At 36.7% G+C, this 9,011-nt stretch overlaps 1 protein-coding gene across 6 annotated transcripts in view; it reads right to left on the bottom strand.

Moving 5' to 3' along the window:
• LOC105703539 (proton-coupled amino acid transporter 1) overlaps nt 1-8,927 on the bottom strand; it is a 35,150-nt gene extending 26,223 nt beyond the window's left edge. The window contains exons 1-2 of one of the 6 annotated variants that reach the window (XM_023433698.1): nt 8,735-8,927; nt 7,248-7,339 (exon numbers count right to left, since the gene is read on the bottom strand). In XM_023433698.1, the coding sequence (XP_023289466.1) occupies nt 7,248-7,339; nt 8,735-8,824 (182 nt within the window). In that variant the 5' untranslated portion in view covers nt 8,825-8,927. Of the gene's footprint in view, nt 1-7,247; nt 7,340-8,519; nt 8,674-8,734 lie in introns of those variants that run through there. The other 5 variants (XM_023433696.1, XM_023433700.1, XM_023433697.1 and 2 more) reach the window with 5 other exon arrangements.
• Nucleotides 8,928-9,011: the final 84 nt, after the last annotated feature.

Below are 9,011 nucleotides of genomic sequence, written 5' to 3'. Positions count from 1 at the left end.
AACACGTCGAGGAACTTGATCGACGTCGATAAAGAAGATTTTTCTAAATGCCTACGTTGCCGACGTTGGTTTTTATATTGATAGCTAGGTCGAATTATGTTAAATATTGTACCAAATGGCATACTCCACCTTTCGTTTTCGTGCAATAAATATCAAGAAATCGAAGTAAAACTCCAGAAATCCTCTGCATTCATGCTTTCTGAGGCCTTAATTGACTGCAGAGGGACCCCGTGCGCCATCTGTGATTTCCAGGTCAATTAAATTTTCACTCCGAGACCTCGTATTACCATCGTTTTAGCAAAGAAGCGCATACAACACTTTTTTTGCCATCTGTGATTTCCAGGTCAATTAAATTTTCACTCCGAGACCTCGTATTACCATCGTTTTAGCAAAGAAGCGCATACAACACTTTTTTTGCCTTTATCCCGTTAAAATGTAAGTTTATCGATTACCACAGCGCTCATAATTGTCATACAATTGTTCCGACCCTTTCGTTTCTCATATTAGAGCCTTCAATAATTGTCATTTTTGTTTTAGCCTGGACTAAATTAAACGTTTTCTTTTCAAAAATCCAAATTCTGAATGTGCCAGGGCAATTCTAAGACGACTGCGAGTCACTATGTGTCAAAGTTTCGAACAGTTTGGTCTAATACCCTTAAAAAAAAAGTGTTGTATTCGAATCGAGTATTCGAATCACCTTAAGGTGAAGTGAAACACGTCAAGGAACTTCATCGACGTCGATAAAGAAGATTTTTCTAAATGCCTACGTTGCCGACGTTCGTTTTTATATTAACAGCTGTGTCGAATTGGTATTGTACCAAATGACATACTCCACCTGTCGTTTTCCTACAATAAATATCAAGAAATCGATGTAGAACTCCAGAAATCCTCTGTATTCATGCTTTCTGGGGCCCTAATTGACTGCAGAAGGACCCCCTGCGCCATCTGTGATTTCCAGGTCAACTAAATTTTCACTCCGAGACCTCGGATTACCATCGTTTTGGCATAGAAGCGCATACAACACTTTCTTTGCCTTTATTCCGTTGAAATGCGAGTTTATCCGATTACCAGAGTGTTCTAAATTGTCGTACAATGGTCCTGACGCTTTTATTGTACTAAATGGTGTACTCAACATGTCGTTTTCGTACAATAATTAAAAAGAAATAGAAGTAATACCCCAGAAATCCTCTGAATTCATGCTTTCTGAGGTCCTAATTGACTGCAGAGGGACCCCCTGCGCCATCTGTGATTTCCAGGTCAATTAAATTTTCACACCAAGACCTCGTATTCCCATCGTTTTGGCATAGAAACGCATACAATACTTTTTTTGCCTTTTATTCCATTCAAATGCGAGTTTATCGTTTACCAGAGTATTCTAAATTGTCGTAAAATTGTCCTGACCCTTTCGTTCCTCATGTCAAATCGTTCGATAATTGTATAATGATCGAAATATGAGAGCTCGACGCCATTTTGATTCTGGTTTGGGCCGAGGTAAAAAATTTTTTCAAAAAATCTAAATTTTCAATGTGTCAGGACAATTCTTAGATGATCAGGAGTGATGTGCCAAAGTTTCGGACAGTTTGGTCTAATACCCTTAAAAAAAAGTGTTGTATTCGAATCGACTGATTTAAGGAGGTTTCACTTCACCTTAAGAACAAAATATTCGGCGGAAATTGTTGGCATTGAGGATGTTTTATGGATATATTATGTATTCCCCAATGATTAAACTTTCTCCATAAATCCTTCCTCGTGATATATTTCCTCGTCAATCATCGAGTCGATAATATTTTTCCGCGCCGATAGCGCACTTAAGGCGAAGTGAAACCCCCCTCAAATCAGTCTATTCGAAAAAAACACTTTTTTTTAAGGGTATTAAACCAAACTGTCCGAAACTTTGGCATATAACTCGTGATCATCTTAGAATTGTCCTGGCACATTCAAAATTTGAGTTTTTGAAACAAATTTTTTAACTCAGCCCAGACCAGAACCAAAATGGCGGGGAGCTCTCATATTTCGATCAATGTACAATTATCGAAGGCTCTGATATGAGAATCGAAGGGGTCAGGACAATTTTACGACAATTTAGAACACTCTGATAATCGATAAACTCGCATTTGAACAGGATAAAGGCAAAAAAAGTGTCTTTCGCGCTTCCAAGTTAAAACGATGGTAATACCAGGTCTCCGAGTGAACGGTTAGTTGTCACGGAAATCACAGATGGCGCAGGATGACCCTCAGCAGTCAATTAAATCCTCGGAAAGCTTGAATCCAAAGTATTTCTGGAGTTTGACTTCAATTTATATGTAATTATTGTTTACTATTATTACTACTTCATTATTATTTTTTTATTTTTATTATCGTTATTATAGAGCTGTCATATTTCGGTCGACATTAACACTAGGTTTACGGGCATTTTATATATACCTGTTTCTACGAGCATCCGTCAAATTGACGGGTAAACGAAAGCACGGATTTTCTTTAAAAAATCGATTTATTCAAATTAAGTCTGAATGAAACGACACTAGGCTTTACGTTTAAATGGATTATTATTAAGTAAACAGTCCTTTTTTAAAAAATACCACGGAAATCATTGGAATGCTCGTCCTCTCATCCTTGGAGTCAGAACTAGAAAGAATGCGCATCCTTTTCTTGCTACGACACCATTTCAAGAAGTTTTCCTCTTCCCTATCCGAAGATCCTTCTATCTTTCCACTTTCTATGCAAACTTTCACTCTCATCTTCGCCTTACACTCTCTGCAACGAAGCAAATATGTATGGATTGTTTATGAAATTAGCTAGTCCGTCAATTTGACGGGTTTCGTAGAGATAGGTATACTACGTACAGATTTTAATAATTAGAAGGCTTAGGAAAAAATAATTGTGTCTACAAATTCTTTGGATGAAATGATTAATTTACGATACAAAAATGGTTAAAATTAATGCTATGGATTTTTCGGTATTTCTTTTCGAAGTTTGAATTCCGTCAAATTGACGGGTCCCGTAAACCTAGTGTTAAATTATTGAAAGCTATAATATGAGAAACGAAAGGGTTAGAACAATTGTATAACAATTTTGAACGCTCTGATAATCGATAAACTCGCATTTAAATGGGGTAAAATCAAAAAAAGTGTCTTTCGCGCTTTTAAGCTAAAACGATGGTAATACCAGGTCTCCGAGTGAACGTTTAGTTGTCACGGAAATCACAGATGGCGCAGGATGACCCTCAGCAGTCAATTAAATCTTCGGAAAGCATAAATCCAAAGGATTTCGGGCGTTTGACATCGATTAATATGTAATTATTGTTTACAATTATTACCAATTTATTATTTTTGAATTTTTATTATCGTTAATATCGAGCTGTCGTATTTCGGTCGATATTAAATTATTTAAAGCTATAATATGAGAATCGAAAGTGCTAGAACAATTGTATGACAATTTTAAACGCTCTGGTAATCGATAAACTTGCATTTAAACGGGGTAAAGGCAAAAAAAACGTCTTATGCGCTTTTGAGTTAAAACGATGGTAATACCAGATCTCCGAGTGAACGTTTAGTTGTCACGGAAATCACAGATGGCGCAGGACCTTCATCAGTCAATTAGAGCCTCGGAAAGCACAAATCCAGAGGATTCCTGGAGTTTGACTTCGATTCATATGTAATTATTGTTTACTATTATTACTAATTTATTATTTTTTAATTTTTATTACCGTTATTATCGAGCTGTCGTATTGCGGTCGATATTAAATTATTGAAAGCTACAATATGTGAAACAAAAGGGTTAGAACAATTGTATGACAATTTAGCACATTCTGGTAATCGATAAACTCGCATTTGGACAGGATAAAGGCAAAAAAAGTGTCTTTCGCGCTTTTATTCTAAAACGATGGTAATACCAGGTCTCCGAGTGAACGTTTAATTGTCACGGAAATCACAGATGGCGCAGGATGACCCTCAGCAGTCAATTAAAGCCTCGAAAGCACAAATCCAGAGAATTTCTGGCGTTTTACTTCGATTTATATGTAATTATTGTACGAAAACCACAGGTGGAGTATGGTTTTTATATAGAGAGCTATGTCGAATTATATAAAAACCAACGTCGCCAACGTAGGTATCTAGCAAAATCTTCTTTACCGACATCTATCAAGTTCCTCGCCGTGCTTCACATCACATTAAAGAGATTAATTATACGAGAAGCGATTTATGCTGAAACAACCGTCAATGATGTATCTGACGTGAAAGATGCAAATGGCGATCGACTAATGAAATTCGTTATCAGTGCGGAAACATTCCTCGAGTGAGCTATTTACTGCTTAGATATGACATCGCTAATCGTTCTAGGTAATGCCATTCGATGTTGATAACATTCCTTGGAGAAAACGCAAAAGGTGTAGCGGTATCATCCTGTATAATCCAGTTTACACCAGGCTTCAATGAATTGCACTTTACTCCCCTTGATGCAAGTTTGCAGTATGACGATGTAAAGACGTAATCTTTAATTAATTAAACCTTTTTTACGGGATTACTATGGTGCAGTGAAACGCTTCGACGAACTTGATCGACGTCGGTAAAGAAGATTTTTCTAAATGGCTACGTTGCCGACGTTGGTTTTTATATCGACAGCTGGGTCGAATTATATTGGATATTGTACCAAATGGCATCCGAATTATATTGGATATTGTACCAAATGACTCCACCTGTCGTTTTCGTACAATAATTATAAAGAAATCGAAGTAAAACTCCAGAAATCCTCTGGATTCATGTTTTCTGGGGCCCTAATTGACTGCAGAGGGACACCCTGCGCCATCTGTGATTTCCTGGTCAATTAAATTTTCATTCCGAGACCTTGTATTTCCATCGTTTTAGCATAGAAGCGCATACAACACTTTTTTTGCCTTTATCCCGTTCAAATGCGAGTTTATTGCTTACCAGAGTGTTCTAAATTGTCGTAAAATTGTCCTGACCCTTTCGTTTCTCATATCGGAGCCTTCGATAAATGTATATTGATCGAAATACGAGAGCTATATCATCGAATTATATTGAGTATTGTACTAAATGGCATACTCCACCTGTCGTTTTCGTACAATAATTATAAAGAAATCGAAGTAAAACTCCAGAAATCCTCTGGATTCATGCCTTCTGGGGCCCTAATTGACTGCAGAGGGACCCCCTGCGCCATCTGTGATTTCATTGTCAACTAAATCTTCACTCGAAGACCTAGTATTACCATCGTTTTGGCATAGAAGCGCATACAATACTTTTATTACCTTTATCCCGTTCGAATGCGAGTTTATCGATTACCAGAGTGTTCTAAATCGTCATAAAAGTGTCCTCACCCTTTCGCTTTTCATATCAGAGCCTTCGATAATTGTGAATTGATCGAAATATGAGAGCTCGACGCCATTTTGATTCTGGTCTGGGCTGAGTTAAAGAATTTGTTCCAAAAATCCAAATTTTGAATGTGTCAGGACAATTCTTGCAATTCTTATTCTTGTTAGATTAGGACAATTCTTACAATTCTTATTCTTCTTAGATTAGGACAATTCATACAATTCTTGTTCTTGTTAAATTAGGACAATTCTTATAATTCTTATTCTTGTTAGATTAGGACAATTCATACAATTCATATTCTTGTTAGATTAGGACAATTCTTATAATTCATATTCTTGTTAGATTAGGACAATTCTTATAATTCTTATTCTTGTTAGATTATGACAATTCATACAATTCTTATTCTTGTTAGATTAGGACAATTCTTACAATTCTTGTTCTTGTTAAATTAGGACAATTCATACAATTCTTATTCTTGTTAGATTAGGACAATTCATACAATTCATATTTTTCTTAGATTAGGACAATTCATACAATTCTTATTCTTCTTAGATTAGGACAATTCTTACAATTCATATTCTTGTTAGATTAGGACAATTCATACAATTCTTATTCTTGTTAGATTAGGACAATTCTTGCAATTCTTATTCTTGTTAGACAATTCTTACTTCTTGTTAGATGATCAGGAGTGATGTGTCAACGTTCCGGACAGTTTGGTCTAATACCCTTAAAAAAGTCGACTAATTTTAAGGGGGTTTCACTTCCCCTTAATCCCTGATTAAGTGCGCGTTTAATCGCTCTCCGTTTCATCATCTCCGTTAATACGTTACTAAGTCCACGTTTAATCGGGTGCGCGTGCAATAAATCGGAGCCTGCCGTAGAATTGAGTTCGACGAAGATTCTATTTTCGCAATGTCGCCGAGACACTGCCAAACTAATCCATATCTAAGCCCCACGTGAGAGTGACGCTGAAATCGCACATCGGGACGCCTTCGAATCACGGCTACACGTGCCTATCAAGTGACAGACTGATGATAAAGCGAATTAAACGTAATTGTCGCGAAAGCACGCGAGTTGTTAGCTTATCGCGGCGGGCGTGAGATGCGATGTTTACCGACCGAGTTTCCCCCATCGGTTCGGGTCCTGTACAAAGGAACCATAGACGGAAAAAAATAATTCGGGGGTATTAATTCTACGGTTTCCGTGGCGCCAAGGTTTGACAGTTGGTTATGGTTGTTTATGGTATGAACAAACATCATCTAAGAGGAAAAGTTGATATCTCAATTAGTTTGGGAGATATTAATTATTTTCTTTAATGTTATATATTTGAATTTTTTTTTATAACTCAAATACTGTGCGAGATACGTCAGTATTTCATATAACCTTTTTGATAGAGAATATGATTATCTACAAAAATGGTGATATGCATTTCGATCGTATCTCGCATAGTTTATTAGATATCACGGATTTAGTTGAAAATATCTGACACAACGATTGTCAATTGTTTCAAAGAAATGTGTAAGATACCAGTGAACGGCATACAACCTTTTTTGTAGGGAATTCAATTTTCTACAAAACTGCTTGTATGTATTTTTTTGTACCTGCCGTAGTTTTAGAGATATTTATTATTTTCTTTAATATTAGATATTTGANGAAATCGATGTAGAACTCCAGAAATCCTCTGTATTCATGCTTTCTGGGGCCCTAATTGACTGCAGAAGGACCCCCTGCGCCATCTGTGATTTCCAGGTCAATTAAATCTAAATGTTTACGGTATTATCATAGAAAATGAGAAGAAGCAATTTGAAAAATTCATATATTATATTTATTGTTTGAATACTTTTTAAATAAGGGTACGGTAATAAAACGAATTTTGAGTGTTTTTCTTTTTCGAGTCAATAAACCAAAAAGTCCACTTACCCGATTGGTGTAGTTTCCTTAAAAGCGGTTTCGGATCCATATTTCTGATTTTTCTCCGTCGCGTTTCTCGTGGGACTGGTGTGCAGTTCCATCTGAAAACGCAGAAAAATTCGATATAATATCATGGGTTAGAAAAAGTAATAATAAAATAATACAATCAAGATGACGGAAAAAAAAAAAGAGTAGTTAGGAAAACCACAAAATGTGGGAAATACTTCCACGAATGATTGCAAGGGCTTGTCTCGTGGCTAACCTGTGCCTTTAGAGCAAAAATTTAGTTCAAGCTAAACGTCACAGATGGCGACGCTGGTACTACACAGTCGTCAGAATAATGAATTCCCGGGATTTAGACAGTTTAACATCGATCTCTTTATCATTACTTTACCGAAATGACGTATGGAGCGCTTCATTTCGCATAATTGTCAACATAGATTGTAAAAGACTTCATGATAAATATAAATGTCGGTAACGTGACGCACCAAATTTTGTTACTATTTGAGTATCTAAAATGGCGTTACCACCGAAAAGGGTATATTTTAAGATTAATGACATATGGAGCGCTTCATTTCCCATAATTCTCAACATAGATTGTAAAAGATTTCAAGATAAGTATAAATGTCGGTAACGTGACGCGCCAGCTTACGTTACCATGTGAGTATCCAAGATGGCGTTACCACCGATAGAGGTATAGATGAAGTTTAATGGCATATGAAACGCTTCATTTCGCGTAATTCTCAACATAGATTGTAAAAGACTTCAAGATAAATATAAATGTCGGTAACGTGACGCGCCAGCTTATGTTACTATTTGAATATCCAAAATGGGGTTAACACCGAAAAGGGTATAGGTGAAGTTTAATGGCATATGGATTGCTTCATTTCGCATAATTCTCAAATTAGATTGTAAAAAAATTACAAGATAAGTATAAATGTTGTAACGTGACGCGCCAGTTTACATTACCATGTGGGTATCTAAAATGGCGTTACCACCGAAAAGGGTATAGATAAAGTTTAATGACATATGGAATGCTTCATTTCGCATAATTCTCAACATAGACTGCAAAAGACTTCATGATAAATATAAATGTCGGTAACGTGACGCGCCAGCTTATGTTACGATTTGAATATCCGAAATGGCGTTAACACCGAAAAGAGTGTAGATGAAGTTTAATGACATATGAAACGCTTCATTTCGCATAATTCTTAACATAGACTGTAAACAAATTACAAGATAAGTATAAATGTTGTAACGTGACGCGCCAGCTTATGTTACCATGTGAGTATCCAAAATGGCGTTACCATCGAAAAGGGTGTAGATGAAGTTTAATTTCTCGACGCGTTTCACTTCACCTTTAGGCCCTGACTGAATGCCACGGAAAGTCAAAAATGAGAATGAAGGCATCTTAGCGCCAACTTTTTACGTTGTTGGCTTTCGTCACTTCCGTTTTGTGCCAGACTAGCGATATAACGAGGAAGCTTTCGGTGTACCTCTGCCAGCAAGATGCATTCACAAATTGAATGACACGTCCATGACACGTCGTAAACTATCCCAGACTGAACTGTCGAAACTTCCGGCATCAATTCATTTGCCAATCGTATTCTTTCGACACTTTTAATTGTCGTCAAATCGTCAATTGGGATTGATTAACGTCAGCGTTAAGGTGAAGTGAAACACGTCGAGGAACTTGATCGACGTCGATAAAGAAGATTTTTCTAAATGCCTACGTTGCCGACGTTGGTTTTTATATTGATAGCTAGGTCGAAT

The sequence above is a fragment of the Orussus abietinus genome, unplaced genomic scaffold (genome assembly GCF_000612105.2).
Source record: "Orussus abietinus isolate OABI.00-Male unplaced genomic scaffold, Oabi_2.0 scaffold683, whole genome shotgun sequence".
Classification (NCBI taxonomy): Eukaryota; Metazoa; Arthropoda; class Insecta; order Hymenoptera; family Orussidae; genus Orussus; species Orussus abietinus.
This window is presented reverse-complemented; position numbering and strand designations above follow the sequence as displayed.